General features: G+C 40.2%; 1 protein-coding gene across 8 annotated transcripts in view; it reads right to left on the bottom strand.

Annotated features, from left to right (window-relative positions):
• The window catches only part of DCAF8 (DDB1 and CUL4 associated factor 8), a 44,288-nt gene that overhangs the window by 15,533 nt on the left and 6,601 nt on the right, over positions 1–22,154 (bottom strand). For 5 of the 8 annotated variants that reach the window (XM_030842041.3, XM_030842048.2, XM_030842039.2 and 2 more), the window contains 5 exons: positions 14,153–14,227; positions 10,125–10,795; positions 9,018–9,158; positions 7,844–7,938; positions 2,785–2,895 (listed from right to left, as the gene is read on the bottom strand). In XM_030842041.3, coding sequence (XP_030697901.1) covers positions 2,785–2,895; positions 7,844–7,938; positions 9,018–9,158; positions 10,125–10,795; positions 14,153–14,201 — 1,067 coding nt within the window. In that variant the 5' untranslated portion in view covers positions 14,202–14,227. Of the gene's footprint in view, positions 1–2,784; positions 2,896–7,843; positions 7,939–9,017; positions 9,159–10,124; positions 10,796–14,152; positions 14,228–16,051; positions 16,201–22,154 lie in introns of all 8 variants that reach the window. The other 3 variants (XM_060297576.2, XM_060297570.1, XM_060297572.1) reach the window with 2 other exon arrangements.

Here is a 22,154-nt window from a genome sequence, read left to right as displayed (position 1 = left end):
AATATTCAGCAAAAGTATTTTCAAATTTGTACTGGCAGGTGAGCCTAAAGTTCTTTCAAAGAAAGAAACAGAAAAGAGGAATTCCAAAACATTCAACTGGCTGAACTGAAGAGGTGCCAGAGAAATTGAGGATGATCAGAGAAGAGCTAGGGTGTGGAAGGGCCATCTGCTCATAGGCGATCAGTGTGCCTCAAAATATACACATGCTTTTGTCGTGTAAACAGCCTATTACGTGCTGAGAATTTGGCATGTACAAAGGGATAAAGGATATTGAGGCTGATAATAAATAGAAGATCTGAGTATTTCTCCTTGTGATGAAATGCTAAAACTAATTTCCAGCCCCACTCTCACCCTGAGAAAGTATTAGCTCTGGATAAAAACATTATCAATTGCAGTTCTCAATACAGCCAATGCCTCCACTCTCCTCCAAACATCAAGGTCCTAGTGCTTGAATTATCTAGAGACACAGACTTTTCCATGAATCCAGAGCTCTAAGCAGGAAATGCAAATTTAAAAATTCAGTAAATGCTTGATTTGGAGGAGGTAGCACCTGAAAGTTCTGACAACTACTACCCCTTTTTAGATCAACAGCTTATCTTAAAAAAAAAACTACTGCTAAACATTTGCTATTGATCAATAGAGGAAAGGAATTTAGAAGGCAAGGGAAACAGGGGAAGAAGAAGAGAGCAACAAAGTTGCCCAGTTCTCTTGTGGCAGGATTCTTCAACAAGTTAAGATCATCTCTCAGGTATTTCTAAAAATTTAGTCCCATCCCTGTGATTATTAATAAAATTAATTACAGAATACAGTTATAAAAATATCCTCTTATTTAAAAAGGAAGATGGGACTTCCCTGGTGGCACAGTGGTTAAGAATCCGCCTGCCAATGCAGGGGACACGGGTTCGAGCCCTGGTCTGGGAAGATCCCACATGCTGCAGAGCAACTAAGCCCGTGCGCCACGACTACTGAACCTGTGCTCTAGAGCCCGCAAGCCACAACTACTGAAGCCTGCATGCCTAGAGCCTGTCCTCCCCAACAAGAGAAGCCACTGCAATGAGAAGCACACGCACCAAAACAAAGAGTAGCCCCTGCTCTCTGCAACTAGAGAAAGCCTGCGTGCAGCAACGAAGACCCAACACAACCAGAAATAAATAAATAAAATTATAAATAAATAAATAAAAAGGAAGATAATGCTTTTCATCCACCACCAGGAAAGCATAAAGTCATTCATTCTTCTAGTGATGCTTTCCTTCCTCCCTTTCAAACTGATGATCTGTTGGCAACCAAAGAAAGATACTTAAAAATAGGCCAATTGCACCATCAAAAAATCTACAAACAACAAATGCTGGAGAGGGCATGGAGAAAAGGGAACCCTCTTGCACTGTTGGTGGGAATGTAAATTGATACAGCCACTATGGAGAACAGTATGGAGGTTCCTTAAAAAACTACAAATAGAACTACCATACGACCCAGCAATCCCACTACTGGGCATATACCCTGAGAAAACCATAATTCAAAAAGTCATGTACCACAGTGTTCACTGCAGCACTATTTACAATAGCCAGGACATGGAATCAACCTGTGTCCATCAACAGATTAATGGATAAAGAAGATGTGGCACATATATACAATGGAATATTTTTCAGCCATAAAAAGAAACGAAACTGAGTTATTTGTAGTGAGGTGGATGGACCTAGAGTCTGTCATACAGAGTGAAGTAAGTCAGGAAGAGAAAAACAAATACCGTATGCTTACACATACATATGGAATCTAAAAAAAAAAAAAGTGGTTCTGATGAACCTAGGGGCAGGACAGGAATAAAGATGTAGACGTAGAGAATGGACTTGAGGACACCGGGAGGAGGGGGAAGGGTAAGCTGGGACGAAGTGAGAGAGTGGCACTGACATATACACACTACCAAATGTAAAACAGCTAGTGGGAAGCAGCCGCATAGCACAGGGAGATCGGCTCGGTGCTTTGTAACCACCTAGAGGGGTGGGATGGGGCAGGGGAGGGAGATGCAAGAGGGAGGGGATATGGGGATATATGTATGCATATAGCTGATTCACTTTGTTATACAGCAGAAACTAACACAACACTGTAAAGCAATCATACTCCAATAAAGATGTTAAAAAAAAAACAGCCCAATTGGATAGGGATGGGATATAATTGTGACAAAGGGCCAGAAGGAAACTAACTGAATCCATGAACTCTGTTTTCCTCAGGATATATCTCAATAGACAGTGTTACAAGAAATGTTCATAGTAACAAAGATATACTATGAACAAAGATGTTCATAGTAACAAAGATATCACTAAAGATAAAGAAAAGTGGTTCAGGATACTGGGAGCCAAAAACCTGAAGTTCACAATGAGTACTCCCAAGTCAAATTATTTCTGTATCTGAAACCAGCGTTCAAAATTTCTAGTACGTGTTAATTTACATATGAAAAATGGTGGAAAATATTTACTAAGAGAGCACTTGCTAGTAAACCTGGGTTTATGCCTAGCTGCTATGTGGAGAACTTGGTCAATTCATCAAACTTCTTTAGAACTTGATAATATCTATAACATGTTAAGCCATCCCTCAGAGATTGCTACATTAGGGAACAGAATATGTCAGAGGAAGTTTAAAGTCTTTGGAAGATGGCAAAAAATTAAAGATGGTGGTTAATGAACTCCTAGGCAATTCATAGCTTTCCATAAGGTAGTAGTACACAAGCTGGTAGTACACAATACATCACAGTCTCAAACTCTCAAAGACACAAAAGAGCCACAGACTCACCTTACAAACTGATCTCGTCCACCCACTGCAAACTGGTGGGTATTGGCAGGATTCACATAGATTGTATACAGCCCCACCTTCTTCTCCTTTTCTTTTGTCACCACCAGTTTCCTTCAAGAGTAGAAAAGTATAAAAGTTATATTCTCCAAAAGATCCAGATAGTCATGGCAAGTGAGAATAAAGACAGTAACGCACACACAGCTAATAAGAAACCAAACAGATTCTCACTTGGAAAGAAAGAAAGAAGTGGTTTTGTTTGTTCGTACATTGGAACAAGAAAAAAAACAAAACCCACCACCATATATATTTACTAAATGCTACTTTGGAGATGGAAAAAACATGTAGTAATTTTCTGGTGTTCCTCAAGAAGTATAAATTAAAGGTGTATGTAAGTATTGCTCCTCATTAGCCTTAGCTTGAGTCTAATATGATGACAACCAATCATTAAAGAGACAATACTACCCACATCTTCCTATCCTTTACTTGTAAGTACATCTTCCCAATCATCTGGGAGCAGGGAGTGAGGGAAGGATGAATCACAGAAACAGTGGATAGAAAAGACCTTAAGGGGGACTTCCCTGGTAGTCCAGTGGGTAAGACTCTGTGCTCCCAATTCAGGGGACCTGGGTTCGATCCCTGGTCAGGGAACTAGATCCCGCAGGCATGCCACAACTAAGGAGTCAGCATGCCACAACTAAGGAGTCAGCATGCCACAACTAAAAAGTCCAAACGCTGCAACAAAGATCCCACGTGCTGCAACTAAGACCCCACGCAGCCAAAATAAATAAAAATTAAACATTAAAAAAAAAAAAGGAAAAGACCTTAAGGTCAGAATCTATCTCCCAGATTCCAGAGAAGTGTCATTTAAAACCCAGCTTTAAAAATGCACGATGAAAAACAACAAGCAACGGTTAATACAAAGGAAAACAGTATTAGTCTTCCCTTATTTGAAGCATATTAGGAGCAGAGGTTCTTGTCAAGACAGCTGTTTTTAATGCTGAAAAATTATTTCTAAAGTATTCTTCTGGTTGTACCACAAAAAAGGGTGATTCTTAGGAGGGCATGGGACCCCGAGGAAACCTTTAAAATTTCAGAGTTTTAGCCAGAAGATTTTGGCCAAAGAGCCATAATTTTGTCCCACCTTAAGGGTGGCCCTATTAATACTCCTCCCAGATTGACGCGTTCATCCTGTCAAATATGACATCATAAAGATTAGTAAATTTATAGAAAAAGGAAGACAGGAAAGGAAGGGACTGGGCTTTAGCTTGCTTGCTTTTTTTTTTTTTTTTTTTAACTGCTGAATAATATTCCATTATCTGGATATACCACAGTATATCCATTCACCTACTGAAGTACATCTTGGTTGCTTCCAAGTTTTGGCGATTATGAATAACAGCTTTCATTTTTAATTCTAAGCTTTTGCTCATTTCTGGTGCTTACAGAAAATAAAAAGAACTATAACTATGACAATAAGTTTCTTTGTAAATGATGTTAGCATCCTCTCTGAATGGTCAAAGTCACTCCATCCTAGACTGCTCTAGGCAAAGGAGAAATTTAATTTTAAAATCTCTGCAGCCTTCCGTTAAAAGAATAGTGTACAAAAAAAAAAAAAAGAATAGTGTACAAAGGTCATTAAAAATAAATGTCATTAGGGAAAACACAAATACACACATACCCAAAACACAAGGCAGAAAACAAGTCAAAAAAAAGTTTCAGGAACAAAACTAGCAATGGAGAAGAGGCAGCTCTAATTTGGGCTTTAGATATAGAAGAGGAATAGGCGCAGCTGCTGCTCTTTTTCAGAGAAACATCTCATTTCCTCAGCAATTTGGATTTTTAGGAGAGGGTCAGACAAACATAACAGTTACCATGCAGAAGCAAAATGAAGAAAGTGAGGGGATAGATTATGAAGTACTGGCTCCACTGTCATCTAATCCTGACAAAGAACTCAATTTTCTATGCCTCCATTTATTCACCTAAAACAAACAATTCTCTCTCCTAATGCATAAATGCACAGAGCACCTTGAGCCCTGTGGGGAAAATGCAGAGGTGCTATAAAAATGATTGATAGGGCTTCCCTGGTGGCACAGTGGTTGAGAGTCCGTCTGCTGATGCAGGGGACACGGGTACGTGCCCCAGTCCGGGAGGATCCCACATGCCGCGGAGCGGCTGGGCCCGTGAGCCATGGCCGCTGAGCCTGCGCGTCCGGAACCTGTGCCCCGCAACGGGAGAGGCCACAACAGTGAGAGGCCTGCGTACCACAAAAAAAAAAAAAAAAGATTGATAATGGCAGCAGGAAAAAAAAAGTTTTGACACCAGAGCAAGGCAGCACACAAACCCATATGAAACAAATTTACCAAATTCTGCCTTAAAATTTGCAGTCTTTAGCGGGCTGGTATGTTCCAGGAAAAAGGGAACAACAATTACAGATCAAACCAACGGATTCCTCTGAAGAATATCTCAAACTAGCTTCCGCTGGCTAAATGAATATCCCACCCACAGCTCCAAATCCAACTCCTCCTATGATGTTAGCCAATATCACCAGATTCCAGAATCTCAGCTATTATGTACATACAAAAGAAAAATTCCCCTATGCCAACTTCACACAAAAAAGTGTCTCTGATATAAGCAGATGTTCAGGCACCAGCTTAACACATACGGATACACATTCTAGCCATGACCTTCACATTCAGTCCTCATTCTAGCCTTCCACTAATTCAACCCCTAAAGCAAAAACTTTCTTAAGGCCAGGATCTGGACCTCCTCCTACTCTAAGTTTCTCCTATGTTCCCCCTTTTAGTTTCTATCCCACCTATTACTGCTTGCACCTAGATCCACTGATCAACTCTCAGCCAGATTTTCTGCTTACACCTTTTCATTACACATTCAATAATCTGCCAGTCATGTACTCTGCCCATTACTTGAACCAGATTCCCAATTTCTTGTGGCCTAACAGTAGTTTTCCTCTGAACCTGATCCATAGGATCTCATTCAGCTTCACAACACTGTACCAGAGCAGACCAAACAAACTCATATCATTTTTTCCATCTTTGCCCTTCCACTCCACTCTGGAAAACTTGCTGATGTTCCATTATCAGCACAGAATCATGGAACTGGAGAACTGAAAATAACAAACATCATTCAGTTTAAGAGATTAAATGATTTTCTCAAAGCTATATAACTGCAGGCTAGTACTAGAAGGCAGATCCCTTGTCACCCAGGCCTGTTTGCTTTCCAGGAGAAATCCATTCATTATCTCTCAATCTTCATCCTCTTAAGTTTTATATAAATAACCAGTATATCCTTTCCACAAGCCAAAAACATTTCCATCCTTTAACCACTATTTTAAATTCTTCACTTTCTAGACAACTTTTTGTATACTTATCTCTCTAAAAATAAAAGTCTAATAATAATCAGCCTTAAGATTATATTCCCTATATTAACTTATATTTTACTTGTATGCTATGTAAATTAGGGACACCCCTTACTCAATATTGGTATTGACATGTAAGATTTAAGATAATTTTTAAGGGGGGAGAGTTCTGAAAAGTTGAAATCTTGAGTTCTTCCTCACTTTGTGATCCTAGAATAAACTTCCAGAATGGCATATTAAAAAAAAAAAAAAGATAGTTTTTAAGACTAACAATACAATAAATAATGTAGATAATCTATCAACTAGGCAGTCGTTAAACAAACTGTGGTACACCAATGCTATGACACAGATATCATGGTTAAAATTGAGGTAGGCCATAGGGACTTCCCTGGCGGTCCATGGTTAATTAAGACTTTGCCTTCCAACGCAGGGGGCATGGGTTCAATCCCTGGTCAGGGAGCTAAGATCCCACATGCCTCTTGGCCAAAAAACCAAAACATAAAACAGAAGCAACACTGCAACAAATTCAATAAAGACTTTAAAAATGGTCCACATAAAAATAAATAAAATGTTTACAAAGAAAAAATTAGGTAGGCCTTTTTGGTCTGATGTAGAAAGCTCTCCAAAATACATCATAATGTGAAAAAAGTAAATTGCAGGAACATATGTGTATGTAAGTTTATATACACGTACAATTATCCCATGTTGGAGGGAAGAGTGTACATGTATATAGTAAGATACATAAATGTATACAAAAAGGATTGAAAAGGTATTCAAAATTTTTAACAATGGTTATCAATAGCTAGAAAAGTGGTAGGCAGGGGAGGTATACATGAGGGAGCATTTACATTTTGTCCATATACTTCATTATTTGAGTTTTTAAAACAAGATATATTTGTTTATTATAAGAGCAATAAAAATGAAAAAAGAAAACTGAAATAATTAGTAGCTACAATTCAATAAGTTCCAACCATGGTGCCAGACACTATGCTGAGGTATCAAACACATTTATCAATAATCCTCACAGAAACGAGAAAAAGAGAGAATAAGACTGACTGATTATACCCATAGTGAGGCTGAAGAAACTGAAGTTCAGAAAGATTATATAGGTCATTACCAGTAGTGCCCAAGTTGAGATTTGATCTAGGTCTGCCTGGATCCAAATAAGATGCTATGCTCTTTCTATGATATCACATAGCTAAAAGGGGATATAATTTACCTATGAATCTCTGATTCAAGTAAAAATGAGCTGTGATATGATAGAGTTCTACTACAACTACCAATATTTTTGTTCAAGAATTATCATTTAATTTTTACATTTCTACACAAAATTGAAGTGAAAACTACATAGGAGCATATCTCTAAGTTGCTAGGAACATGCTTCTTGTGGGGAAGCTGAGTGGCACCCAAGTGAATGGAGAGTGGAAGATCATCCAGTTATTAAAGCCCACATATAATAAGATAACTGAACCCTGCTTTAGAAATGAAGACAGGCGAATAGTATTTTACTGCTGAGAAAGAGACAACAACAAAGAAATAAGGAATTGCCCTAAACTCAACTGTTTCTTATCATAAATACAAAGGAACCATTCTGATGGACCAGAGAGTTGAGCATTACCTAGGACACATGCAATATTTTCAAAGCCAAGAAATCCAGTTCTGTAAAAATACTATTGCTATACTTACGAAGCTGGCCGGTCTTGTCTGAGGTCAATGGTGAAGACAACTGCATCTTCACCTGCAGATAGGAACGTACAGGGAGAGTCTGGTTCCAGGGCCAACTGAAGGAGAAAAAAGGGAAAGCATGAGGTTTCTAAAGATTAAAATTAGAGGTTGTCTAACTCATTCCTTTATCTTTACAAAGGGCTGCATTTAAAATGTCTCAGCAAGAGAAACATCTGCCTTTTTTGTTGTAAAATCCCAGGAAAGAAGATAATTTAATAAGCCCATTCTCTCTTGCTCTGTGTGAATTATTCACAGCTTGTTTATTCTATACAAGTCAAAAGGACAGGTGATTTGCTATTTTAATTAAGTCTCCAAGGGATCTGAACAGTGATACCAAAGGAAAACACCGCCATTAGGGCTCATCCTCAAAATCAATTCCACACTCTCAGGTGGGGAGAGAAATGGCACCCAAGTTTCATTCCCTACAGCTTAGTTCTAAAAGTTAGTTATCTAGTGGGTTGGGGGTAGTCTTAAGAATCAAAGAAATAGGTAATTTTCATATTTCTTGAGCCATGGGGGAGGAAAGCATACTCCAGGTCCACCTACATATTTGCTTAGGGTTTGTAAAAAAAAAAAAAAAAAGAGGACCATCCTCCTTCCACGGCATGGAAGAAAACAGTGCCTACTCTGAGACTAGGCAGCTCTTGGCTCCTCACGGGCTGCCATCATGATTATTTGGCCTATATTCCCAGCTCTAAATAGGGCTTCCAGAAATAGTACTGTTTATGCACTGAGAGTTGTGAGCAGAAAAGCTGGAGCTCTCACATATGAGAAGCCAACAGCTAGCACCTTAGAGCTGTTAAAATGTTCTAAATACAATAGGAGTAAATTTTAAAGGTTGGGAAGGCACAGGAGACCTCAAGGATCTCCAAACCAACCATGGCTCAGCTTAGGAGTTAAGTATTATCAGGTGAATGTTCCATGTGCAAGATCTAGAGACCTCTCAAATACCTGCCTTCTGAGAAGTTTAGTGTGGCTGCTTTTTCTCCCATCTTACCTACAAATCCTAGGACTGAAAGAAGTGATGGAGGTGACCACAACAAAGGGGACACAGTGGACAGAGATACTGGAGGGCTTTGGCTGAGATCCACAGAGGAGTTGAACTGCACAACCTTTGGGGCAAGGGCTTACTTACCTTGTGGGATGCTCCCTTGTGCTGGGCCACACGCTTTGTATTCTTGCAGCACTGTGTAGCAGACAACTCTGCTACCCGAACCTGCCCATCACGGGCACACATGGCCAGGGTGGAATCACCACTGTTAGGAAGGAACTTGGCCTGGGATGTTAAGAATAAAAAAAAGGGACAAGAGAAATTGAAGAGGTGAATTTGAGAGGGAAAAACATGATGACAACCCCAAATCATCCACTTTTGCTACACAACAGCTGGAAACTTAGACCTCCTGCTCTTATACAGTTGGCTCAAGTCCAATTTCTTCCAAGGGTTAAAGGAGAGGAAAAGAAAAAATTTCTGATATGAGAGGATTTCTGTTGCTTCTAGAAGGCTGAACTGGTATGAGTGCTCAGGTGAACTAGGACTATACCCAGTAAGAAAGAAAGGTAAGGGAAAAAGGAGAAAATCTTCCTTGACTCAGGAAGTAAACATAAACTTGCTACAAAGAAAAAGGAAACTAGAGGGGATATTGGGGAAGGAAAGAGAACATGCTTAGGGATAAATGGCTAGTACCATATGATGGATGGGGCTGGCAAGTAAAACTTCCAGAGAATACAATATTAACAATATTTATCAAACGTTTATTAAGTACCAGGCACGGTTCTAACTGCTTAGCTTCTACTGTTATTTAATCTTCATAATCCTGTATGTTATTAGCCCTATACTATAGGTAAATAAACTGAAGACAGAGGTTAAATAAACTTGCCCAAGATCACATAGCTAGTTAAGGGGTTGGACCAAGATTTAAACTCAACTAGATTGGTTCAAGAGCCTCTGCTCTTGTATTATAACGCCTCCTAGCATGGCGCTTAGTGCCTTCCTGATGATTTCCAAGCACCCTTTCTATTATAATGAGGCTTCTAACAGTCTCTGTGCTCAAGGAAACAAAAGGGTGCCATGAGTCTTTCAGTGTATTTAACTCCTCTAAGTCATTATGGGAGCCAAGGAAGGACCGAGTCCTGATATCTAATTCCTACCACAACTCACTATCACTCCTACTCCAGGCAGCAGCTCAGGTTTGTCTAACTCGTGCCTGATTTTCTCAGTTGCCAATCTGCTCCCTCGCCTCACCTGGAAGACATTGCTTTTGTGGCCGCTCTCAAAGTCCAATACTGGCTGTCGCCGTACCCAGTCCCAAACCACCACTTTCAGGTCATCGCTGCCACTGGCCAGCCAGGTGCCGCGCTGGTTAAAGTGCAGGGTATTAACACAACCAGTATGGCCCTCAAGCCCATGCTGCAGGCGGAAACGCTGCACAAAGACTCTTGCCCCACAAGCCTCATACACAAAGCGGGCACTTGAACCCAGCTCCCGCTCCCGAAGGGCAGGAAGGGCTTGCCAGCGAGGTCGGGGCAGGACTGAGGTCTCCGAGGACACCCAGTCCTCCAGGGCCCGCTCATCATCTGATGAGTCCTGGTCACGGTTTGCCCGCTTGCGCTGTACACGACGACGAGGATGCTCTTCTTCCTCCTCTTCTTCATCCTCTTCTTCCTCTGAGCGGTCATGGACTTGGTTTTCATCATTGATGGAGTAATGGCCAGTGTCCTCCATGCTGTCAGAGTCCTTGTCTTCACCTGAGCTCTCTGTATCTGTGCCTCGACTTTCTGTGCTGGTGCGGTTGGGGCCACCATCATCCCCGGTCAAGCTCAAGCTCAGGTCTGAGGCCTCCACTTCAATGCCTGAGGATGTCTCCCTCCCCTCCTCAGCACCAGACATCTCCTCTGGACTGCTAGACAGGCTTCCTGCATGTTAGTGAGGAATGGGTAGGTGAGGGGGAAAAATAAGGAAGTAAGATAGTGACCAGAAGGATTCCCACTCCTTAGTCTAAAAAATCATCACACCAAAAGACCCAGAAACCAACTTTGGTCAAAATGTTTTCATTACATATGCTTATAAACAGTACCTTCTGAGAGGGAATCTTGAAAAGATTAAAACCAAAGTCACACACAAATAAAGAACTGCAGGACAATCAAAGATTATAATAAATTCTCAAGAAGCAAAGCACTGGCAGATTTTATAAAAGTATGCCTGATACAACTACCTTAGGCTCTATTTTGCTAGATGGGCATCCATTAGTTATAGCACATAATTAAGCTGAACGTAAGAAAAAAGAACAGCCATCCCTGAGCTTCCCTGGTGGCACAGGGGTTAAGAATCCGCTTGCGAATGCAGGGGACACGGGTTCAAGCCCTGGTCCAGGAAGATCCCACATGCCGCGTAGCAACTAAGCCCTTGTGCCGCAACTACTGAGCCTGCGCTCCAGAGCCCGCAAGCCACAACTACCAAGCCCGCACACTGCAACTACTGAAGCCCGTGCGCCTAGAGCCCATGCTCCGCAACAAGAGAAGCCACCCAATGAGAAGCCCGTGTGCCGCAACGAACAGCAGCCCCCGCTCGCCACACCTGGAGAAAAGCCCGCACGCAGCAACAAATACCCAACGCAGCCATAAATAAAAATAAATAAATTAAAAAAGAACAGCCATCCCCAGCAAGAGTTGGACTATTTACCACTTCGAGAAAGCACCACTACCTCCCACCTCTTAAACCCTACAGTTTCTTCCCCCAAGGATCCAGAAGGAAGTGCAAGGGACAAGTGGAAATTGTGACCATTTGAGTGGCTTCTTGCTCTCTTTTTTGCTGATAAATGTATTCTGCCTTACTTCCATTAATTTAATAATCGTATTACTAGTTTTAGATATAGGAATTCTAGTGAGACAAAGTTTTATCAGGAAGCATAAATAAAATTGATAAAAAGCAGGGCTACTACAGCAGGACCTGAAAAGAAAAGTTCATATTCTAGGTGTGCCATATTGGTAGTTATAAAATAACTGGGTCACTTTGAGCAATATAATCCCCAAAATTAGATACTGAATTCTCCTATCTAACAGCCAAATCATATTCTAGTGAGCACTTTGGCAATTATCTAGGGCCAAAAGGACCACAACTTCCAAACTAAGGTCAAGATGTAAAGAAAGGAAGGGGGTGAATGAGGATTTTAAACCTGCTCATGGCCTCCTTTCCTCAGATGACAATAAATTTTATCTTGCCAGAAGTAAAGGCTATTAGGTAGGAAAGGCTGACCAGCTATGTGTGACTGGTATAAGCTATTCAACTCCAATACCACATTGATGTTTAAGGATTCAAAATGGGAATATCTTCTTGCTTAGTCATCTGGATTAGAGCAATAATTTCTGAAGATCTTTGAAGCAATGGAACCTCTTTTCAATGAACTCTTAGGCAAAGCCCAATAAAGAAAACAGATAAACAATACACACACTTTTTGGTTCAAGTAGTGACAGAAGGTTGGGAGACACACACAAACAGCTCTTTTCAAATAGCACCTCAACTAAGAGCACAGTGTGAAAACGACTAGGAACTGGAAGAAAAAGGGGAAAAGTGCAGCAATTTGCTCCCAGGAACTACATTTGCTGAGGCTGCTGTATATGCTGAGAAAGATTAATAATTGTGGTTTTTGAAATGAAATTGAGTTTGAGATTGGGAGTGGTGAGAAGGGATAAAATATCACACCCATCACTTCTGTGAAGAAGAAAAAAAAATGAAACATCAAAACTCCTAGCATTTATTGTTAAAATTAAGATGACTTTGGGGGCCCTACCACATTAAGATAAGGGCCAGAGCATATCGCAAGCTCAGCAAGAGGACACTAACAGTCAATGACCAAGATAATAGCTAGGGGTTGGCAAATTTTTTCTGTAAAGGGCCAGATAATAAAAAGTTTAGGCTTCTAAACTTTGGACCATATGGATGTATGGCACAACTACTCAACTCCACTGCTGTAGCACAAAAGTAACCATAAATACTATGTAAATAAATGCAGCATGACTGAGTTCCAGTAAACTACAAAAACAGCAGCCTGCAGGCCTGTGGATTTAGCCTGCAGGCCATAATTTGCCAATCCCTGATCTAGCTAATGGCCAAACTCCAAATCAATTGTATACCTCCAACCCCTCTAGAATCCTGTGCCTTTTGACTAAGCCTAGTGAAAAATCTGAATCACTCTCCTTTAGAGAAGATAAATGAACACCAGTGGTAAGAAAAGAACAAAGGGGCAATAAAACATCATGCTGAAAATCTCCCTTTCCCTTACTCACTTCATTGCTCTACCAAACACGTCAACTAGAATTTAGACGATAATCTTAAAACTACAAGGTGCTGAGGAATGCTGAACACTATACTGCCCAACTATATCCATTTGAAGGACCTTCTCTAGTTTGGAAGTTGGCTCAGAGTGGATGCACTGGTCAAATAACCCAGGTAGTAGCTATACTCTACCAGAATCATGATATTCTGCCTTCAAATCTGCAGTAGACCCAGTGATTTAATACTTGGTAGCACTGGTGGAAGGAAGGAAAGGAAGCAGGGAGGGAGGGAGGGAAGGAGGAAGGGAGGGAAGGAGGGAGGGAAAGAAAGAAAGGAAGGAAGGAAAGGAAAAAAAGGAAGAAAGAGAAGAAAAGAAAAAGAAAGAAAAAAGCCCCAACTGCAGCTATTTATAACTTCATCTCTTATCTAATTATCTCTACTGAACTATGATCTACTGTGAAAAGAGACCTCTCCTTATAACTGGGGAGCCTTGCCTTCCCAACAACTCCCTTGGTTCCACCACCAATTGGATCTTCTTTTTCTCCTTTATTAACAGCATCTCCTAGGTTTTGTCCACCCTTACAAAATTCCAAACCACTTGACCTCTTAGAGGGACAACTCTATTATTGATCTTCTGAAAACAATCAGATAAAAGCTGAAGGAGCAAAAGTACCAGGTAGTCCAAGGTGTTTCCTGTGTAGTTTCCTACACTCAAAACAACACAGGAAGAGTTCATTCTTTTTTTTTTTTTTTTTACATCTTTATTGGAGTATAATTGCTTTACAATAGTGTGTTAGTTTCTGCTTTATAACAAAGTGAATCAGTTATACATATACGTATGTTCCCGTATCTCTTCCCTCTTGCGTCTCCCTCCAAGAGTTCATTCTTAGGAAAGATTTCCTTCCCTCCGCTAAAATCCAAGTCTCCACTCTCTTTGCGGGAGGAGGAGAACCTCAGTCGATAGCAAAAATAGCTTCACCTTCATTATGGCCCCTTACCATTAGCTAAGTCTGTTTTGCCATCTGTGCTGCTCCCTTTGCTGGACATCTTGAATGATGTTTACTGCAGCCAGCCTGGATAGAGAAGAGTAAGAAAATGAAACAATTAGGAAACAATCTGGGAAAGATGATAAAAGGCACCAGGAGATTTAACAATGTACAGCCTTTGTCATTTTTACAAAATTGATTTTTGTGTGTGTTCTCAGCAGGGCTTCTCAGCTGCTGAAAATTATGCCAGATATTATCCCCCCATGTCTAAATTCCATAAAGAGACATATCTTTGGGAGGCTAACTGCCATTTCTTCTCACTGAGTAATTGGCAGTGATTTTTCAGATGGGAAAGAAGGAACTGAAATAAATCCTGGAACAGCAGGTCTATATCAAGTGACATGTATTGCAAGCAAGCAGAGTCTTAATTCAAAAAGCTAGCTTCAGCACTACCCTCTAAGGCAAAAACTTTCTGTTGTAAATAATCATCGTATGTATCCACAAACTCTATGAAACACTTGCCTTCACAACATGAAGAGGAAGGTCAGACTCTGAATATCATTTCACACACAGAACAGCAGAGATAGAAGAAACTGAGCTCTTGGGATAACAGCCTGAGCTTTATGGTCATTCAGATGCCTAGCTTCAAACATACAGGCACAGATATTAACTAAGGATTATAAGAAGCAGAGTCAAATTAGAACTCAGGAGTATCCTACCCCTAAAAAAGAACCTAAAAGGTTTTTTCTTCCCTTTTATGACTAGTAAGTCAGTCAAGTGCAAAGCTGGAAAAGAAAGTGTAACATTTCCATTAAAACCATCTCAGTCCATTTCATAAAATGGCAAGCACTATTTCACCTAGTTCCACCAACTTTCACCAGGTTTGTCTGTTTAGCAAAGCCCTAACTAGGAGTTGGGGTACCTAGCTTTATTCCTTTTATACCACTATAATACAGTCATTATTTTTTCAGGGCCTCACTCCCACCTCAAGCAAAGTCCAAAGAGCAAAGAATAATATTATTCAGACCAGAATTTTGTTAAGCCCTTTCAGTGCCTTGGACAAAAGGCACTGAAAAGACAAAGTATGATTATGACTCCAGTCCTTGTACCCAGGCGCACTGGCCTCTAATCTTTCAACAGTCCTTTCATTCCCATAACAATTATCCCAGAAGCAGCCCCATCCTTATCTTTACCCGCTTCTCTCCTCTACAAAAATCCAAGTTGCTTCAAAAAATTTTTTTAAAGTGTCCTCTGCCAAGAGACAGCTGCCCAAAGCTTGCTCACATTAGGCCAGGGTGGGGGAGTAGAAATAATGCAAGAGCAGGACTGAGGCTGAATTTGAGGGAGGGACACCTGGAAGGGTGATGATGAAAGACAATGCCAACAAAAAACAGATTTGTGAAGCCACATAAAGAAAAACAGTGAAGAGCTGTTTGCAGAGCAGGCTGTTTTCCTCCTCCTACTTCAATGATGTATTTTTGTACAGCACTGCTCACACAACACTTGTTTTTTTCCTCTCAGTAGTCCCTGTTTATATTCTTCAGTAGCTCAGCAATATCTTCTTCCTCACCTAGGGTTTAAATTAATTACATTAATTGCAAAAGTTCTATGAAGCAGGGAAAACAACTGTACTACTTTAAGATTTAAAACTAAGGTCATAGGCATACCTTATGGTCAACTGAGAAGAGAACTGATGCCTTCTCACCTCCAGAATCAAGACTGTCAACCACACCATACTTCCCATCTCACTGTTATCCACTCCTAGAGAAGTATTGAGCAGCTCCAGAGACCCTTTCTCAAAACTGAATCTCATCAACTTCTACAGAAGCCCAGACTGCCTGAACTTTAGACTCATAGTGGCTCTAGAAAACACATTTGCTAGGCAGGAGGTGCCAAATGCCTAATGCTTACCTAGCTCTGAGAACCACTTCTCAGAAAAGGAGAGCCATGAGGTTGAACCTATACCCAGAGGTTGTAAAGCTCATCTTCTGGGACACTGGTTTAAGGTTCTTGCAAGAAGCGATCTTTTCTTTGAGGAAAAAAGTTCACAGAATTTATTCCTAAATTCAGAAACAGAACAAAACCTATGAATGCTTATGTCAACTCTGTTTAATCACCAAGCTGATAGGCAGAGAGCTTCTAAAAGTCACATTTTAGGGGCCACAGAGTTTAGTATAAGTAGTCCTAGGCTGAAAATTGGAAGTCCAGGGTTCTAGTACTACCTAAGTTATTAACAAACTTTGTGATGTGACCTTGGATGTGCTGCTTAATCTTCTCTGGGCTTCATTTTCTTCTTTTGTAAAACAGTATTAGTAATTCCAGAGATGGTACAGTTAAACAAAATTATATGTTAAAACTTCTGCAGAAGGACACTCTTAGAGCAGTGATCTCAAAACTGATTATGAACTTCTATCAGTGAAAACTCTGAGCATGAACCCACATTTAATCAATTCACATTAAATATTAAGCTTGATTTTTCTAGAAAAAACTTAAAATTTCAACATTCCCTCCCTATACAGCACTGGATCATCTTCCATATCCCTTGGAGTACATACATTCCCATTTTGGGGGATCACGTCTCTAAGAAGCCAAGAAACTTCGATGACACTGATAAAATACAATTACTTTGGGGATGAGTTGTTATCATATAAATGTCTGTCAAAATGAAGAAACTTAAAACCATCTCAATTCTGGGGTAGAAATTAGAGTAAGTGCCCAAATTAAAGCAGGCTAAGGTGCTATGACTGTGCCCTAGGTCTTAAGTACAGGAGTCACTCTAGAATTTCTTCCATCACCAAAGAATACAACCTTATAAATCTGAGGTAGGGACCATATCTGATCCCAAACTTAAATTACCTTCTTCACTCTTTAATGCACTCCATTCCCAACAAATCCACTGTTTTTACCTTGATCAATTTCCATGTAAAATCCAGTCCAGAGCAAACCAATCTGAGCTTGGAAGAGCTGATGAGCTCACTGCCCCAGGTAGCTGGGGGAGTTTAATTAGATTAGCTCTACTGCCTGTACTCTAAAAATAACCATAACCCCTGCCAAAGTGAAGGTTAAAGAGTAAACTATTGGAGGATGGGGAAAAAAGACCCAGGTGTCATTTTAATTTCTACCTAAGAAATTCCAGTGACCTAGATTCCTCCTGTCTTAATAAGAAAAAGGCCTTAAATTTTAAACCAAATACATGACAAAATATTAACTAAAAATCAAGCAGAGGGGGAGTTAAAACAGGATGTAAGAGTACTTTGTGGAAGAGGCACCAAACATCTCTTGTTTAAAACCAATGGGGCTGCTTTCTTATCCTAATATTGATGAAAGATTTATACAAGAAACCGGGTATACTAGAACAACAGGACATCCAAATTTAAAAAAAAGAAACTCAACTTGGACATTGTACAATATACAAAAAGTAACTAATTCAAAATGGATCATAGACCTAAATGTAAAAGCTAAAATAATACAACTTCCAGAAGAAAAACAAAATAGATAATCTTTGTGACATCAGGTTAGGCAAATATTTCTTTTTTTTTGGCCACACCGTGAGGAATGTGGGAGCTTAAGTCTCCTGACCAGGAAACGAACACGCGCCCCCTGCATTGGAAGTACAGTCTTAACCACTGGATCGCCAGGAAAGTCCCCTAGGAAAATATTTCTTAAGATAGAATGCAAAAAAGCACAAACCATGAAAGAAACAATTAATTAACTGGACATATCAAAATTAAAAATCTAGTCTTCAAGAGACACATAAAAAAACGAAAAGACAAGCAATGAACTAGAGGAAAATATCTGCAAAAGACATATTTGAGGGCTTCCCTGGTGGCGCAGTGGTTGAAGAGTCCGCCTGCCGATGCAGGGAACACGGGTTCATGCCCTGGTCCGGGAAGATCCCACACGCCGCGGAGCGGCTGGGCCCGTGAGCCATGGCCGCTGAGCCTGCGCGTCCGGAGCCTGTGCTCCGCAACGGGAGAGGCCACAACAGTGAGAGGCCCGCGTACCGCAAAAAAAAAAAGACGTATTTGACAGCAATCGGAATATATTTAATTTCTCTCACAACTAAATAACAATCACTTGAAAAAGATGATCAACATTAGTCATTAGGAAAATACAAATTAAAACCACAATGAGAATTCTCTACACACCTATTAGAAGTTAAAAATTTTTAAATAATAATAATGAAAGTTTACTTTATCAAGTGCTTACAAGGAGTAGAGCAACTAATGTCTCACACACTGCTCAGAGAAAGGTAAAATGGTACGTAGTCACTTTGGAAAACCGTTCGGCAGTTTTTTTTAAATAAAGTTAAACATACACTTACCATACAACCCAGGAATCCTACCCAGGTATGTACTCAAGAAAAATGAAACTACATATCCACCTAAAAATCTAAATGTAAGTGTTTTAGTGGCTTTACTTAGATGCATCAAAAACTAAAAGCACGTGGTTTTCAGCCAGGTCATGGATAAAAATTGTGGTCCATCACACAATGAACTACTGACATATACAGCAACATGAATGGATCTCAAATGTGTTATGCTAAGTGAAAGAAGCAAGACTCTAACAGCTACATAACATGACTCCATTTGTAGAACGTTCCAGAAAAGATAAACTATAGGGACAGAGAGCAAATCAGTCATTTCTGGGATTTGGGGGAAAGGAACTAACTACAAACAGTCATGAGAAAATCTGCTGGAATGATTAAAATGTTCTATGCCTCCATCACGGTGGTGTTACATGACTATGCATTTGTTAGAATCCAAAGAATGGGTCAGTGAAACAAAAGGTAAATTTTACTGTATGTAAATTATCAATCAATCAATCAATCTGGCCAGAAAAGAGAATGAGAGAGTGGGGGGAGGGGGGGAAAGAATCATGCACAGTGTTAAATGACAGATACAACCCAACAATTAAAAATACTAGATTCTCAAGCCTGTGACTATTAATAGAAGTTAGCTAACACTGGTCAATAGGCCACAATAAAAGAGAGCAAAATGTCTGGTCTTCTTGCTTGAAAATTAAAATGTGGAAGAATTTTTGCTGCAAACAAAGCTGCCTTATCAGAACCACATTAAAGGCAAGATGAATCCTGAACTCATAAAAAGTCTTCAACCCTACTGTCTAGGTGACAACTAAGAATATCAGAAGCTTAAAGTAGTCCAAAGTAGTTTTAACGGTTGTACTATTAATTTGTATACATACGCTTTTTATTTTTATTTTTTAAATTTCTCTCAAGTTCACTTTAACTCCTTTGGACTCTAGGGTCTATGGAAACTGGTCTGATAACTCTACCTTACCTCAGGTTCAATGGAAACATCAACTTGTAAATAATATTTCTGTCCTTGATCCCTTTACTAAGACCTGAACTCATGCTCAGTGAGTTCCCTTGAGTTACATAATCTCAGCATTCTCTTGGGTCAGTCCAGCTGGGTCAGTCCAGCTGCCTCGTTTGGCATGTCTCATTCTGCAACTGAAGTGCCCAACTCTCTTACACAGACACCCATGTTTAAATGAGACAAGGTTTCAGAATTTCCTCTTAAAGTGAAAGGTGATGGTAGAAACTACTTCAATTATTAGTAAGACATATCTGAGAGCCACACAATCCCTGGTTCCTCTTGGGAGGACAGATGTCCCACACCACTCATGACTGAACAGCTGTTCAGGGTTGATCTCCATCCAAAGTACAAATTTGCTTTTCAGTCTTAGGTCCCACAGTCCATCTGGAATCAACCAGTCCTATTTTCTCCATCCCCAGTTTTTGCTTTTAAGCTGAAATGGCTCAATTTAAATTCATTCTCCTTACCTTACTGTTTTTCTACTTCACAATAAACACTTCTCCAAGCCAACTTTCCCAACTCCTGCTGCCAGCCCCAATCTAATAGTACAGTGTTTATTAATCAGAGAACTTCAGACACTGAATTCAAAGGATGACCCCAAGGAAGTTGAAACTCATACTGTATAAACATGTTTACAGGGGGGCAGGCCTTTAGTTCTAGGCTACTCTCTATTAAAGTACTCGGAGGAGTTAAATATACTACACTGTCTCCTCTGGTAAACGGGACAGAGGAGCAGAAACTATAAACGTTTCTGGATCAGGGAAATTAATCTCTATTCCTATCTTGCAGAAGATGTAACAGCACTGGGTAGCCCAACTGTATAGCAGCTCCAGCCTCCCTTTTTTCTCTAAATTATAGGCCTCTGGCACCACCCAGTGGCCCATTTGTACAGAGACATGCTAGTAATGCAACAATGTACAAGGCAATACAGGATCTACAAATATAAATAAGGCAGTCATAATACCTTTTGTAGCCAATAAGCAATTAGGAAAACAGGTATACAACTATGATACAAGAGACACAAGTGTCAGTACCATCTTAAAAAAAAAAAGGAATCTCCTAGCAGTCCAGTGGTTAGGACTCAGCTCTTTCACTCCCATGGCCCGGGTTCAATCCCTAGTCAGGGAGCTAAGATACTGCAAGCCGAGTGGCATAGCCAAAAAAGGAAAAAAAAAAAAAAAGAAAATATAAACAGAATGTTGTCGTAGTTCAACAGAGTAAAGGATTATGTTTAGTCAGGGAGAAAGGAAAAGCTTCTATGGAGAAATTAGCTTTTAAACTGGACTTTGAAGGAAGGAGAGGATTTCAATGGGTAGAACTGAGGAAGCTATCCCATCAGGACCACCATGAGAAAAGACATGGAAGATGAAAAACCTGATTATGTTCAACAAAATACATGGGTAGTCTGGCTTGGCTAGATGCTGGGGTACAGTTCATTAGTTAAGAAGTACAGTAGAAGGGGTGTGTGTGTGTGTGAAGTATAGTAGAAGGGGTGTGTGTGTGTGTGTGTGTGTGTGTGTGCAGGAAGATTTTGTTAAGGATAATAAGATGGACTGAAATGTACAGTTGCCAAAGTTAAGAAGCAATGAGATCCTGTCTTAGGCTGATGGCAGAGGAAATTAAAAGAATGGGGTCAACGTGTGAAACACTGTAGAGGCAGAATGATAGAATTTGGCTCAATAAGCAGTAACAAAGCTCAAAAAATAAAAAAGACAAGTTTGAGTCTGGGTGCACAGAGGAAATCTAGTGCCATAAACGAGAGACTGGCATGTGGGGGAAGAGAGGAATTTGATTTTGATTACGTTTAAAATCCAAGTTGACGTCAGGAAAGTAAGTGGAAAATCAATGTATGTCTGAAATCTGAGAAATAAATTAGGGCCAGAGATACAGGCTTGAGAATTATTTGTACAGATAAGCTTCAAAATCAAATCCCTTGTAAATTATACCTCACTAAAAAGCAAAAATAAATTAAGGACTCAAGAAAGGAAAAAAATCTTGGGGAATACCTATCCTTCAAAAAAAGAAAGAGGGAGAGAAATGCTCAGGGAAGTTGAAAGAGTAACAGTTTTAAATGACTTGGAAGTCAAGAGAGGAAAAGGTTTCAAGAAAGTGGGAATGGTTCTTGTTTCAAATGCTACAGAGTACAGAAAGGTGCAAACTGAGAAAAGGCTGTAAGACTCAGAACTGCTTTTCCATGGAATTACCTCAGGAATGGATGCTGGTTTTCTCCCTATTCAAGTATCATAAAATAAAAGGATTCAGCTATCTCTTCAGTTAAGTCCATTAAAATTATTTCCATAAAAAACTTATTAGGCTACCAATTAATCATAACCTGAGACTCATGTTTAAACAATTCAAAAATGTCTTCATTCATACTGTCATTTGGACAGACCTTTTATACTTTAAATACACTTTTATAAGAAGTACTGATGGACTTCCCTGGTGGCACAGTGGTTAAGAATCCGCCTGCCAATGCAGGGAACACGGGTTTGAGCTCCGGTCCGGGAAGATCCCACATGCCGCAACTAAGCCCGTGCGCCACAGCTACTGAGCCCGTATGCCACAACTACTGAAGCCTGCGTGCCTAAAGCCCACGCTCTGCAACAAGAGAAGCCACTGCAATGAGAAGCCTGTGCACCGCAACGAAGAGTAGCCCCCGCTCGCCGCAACTAGAG

The sequence above is a fragment of the Globicephala melas genome, chromosome 1 (genome assembly GCF_963455315.2).
Source record: "Globicephala melas chromosome 1, mGloMel1.2, whole genome shotgun sequence".
Taxonomy (NCBI): domain Eukaryota; kingdom Metazoa; phylum Chordata; class Mammalia; order Artiodactyla; family Delphinidae; genus Globicephala; species Globicephala melas.
The sequence above is the reverse complement of the archived record's forward strand: the minus strand, read 5'-3'. Positions and strand labels throughout refer to the sequence as shown.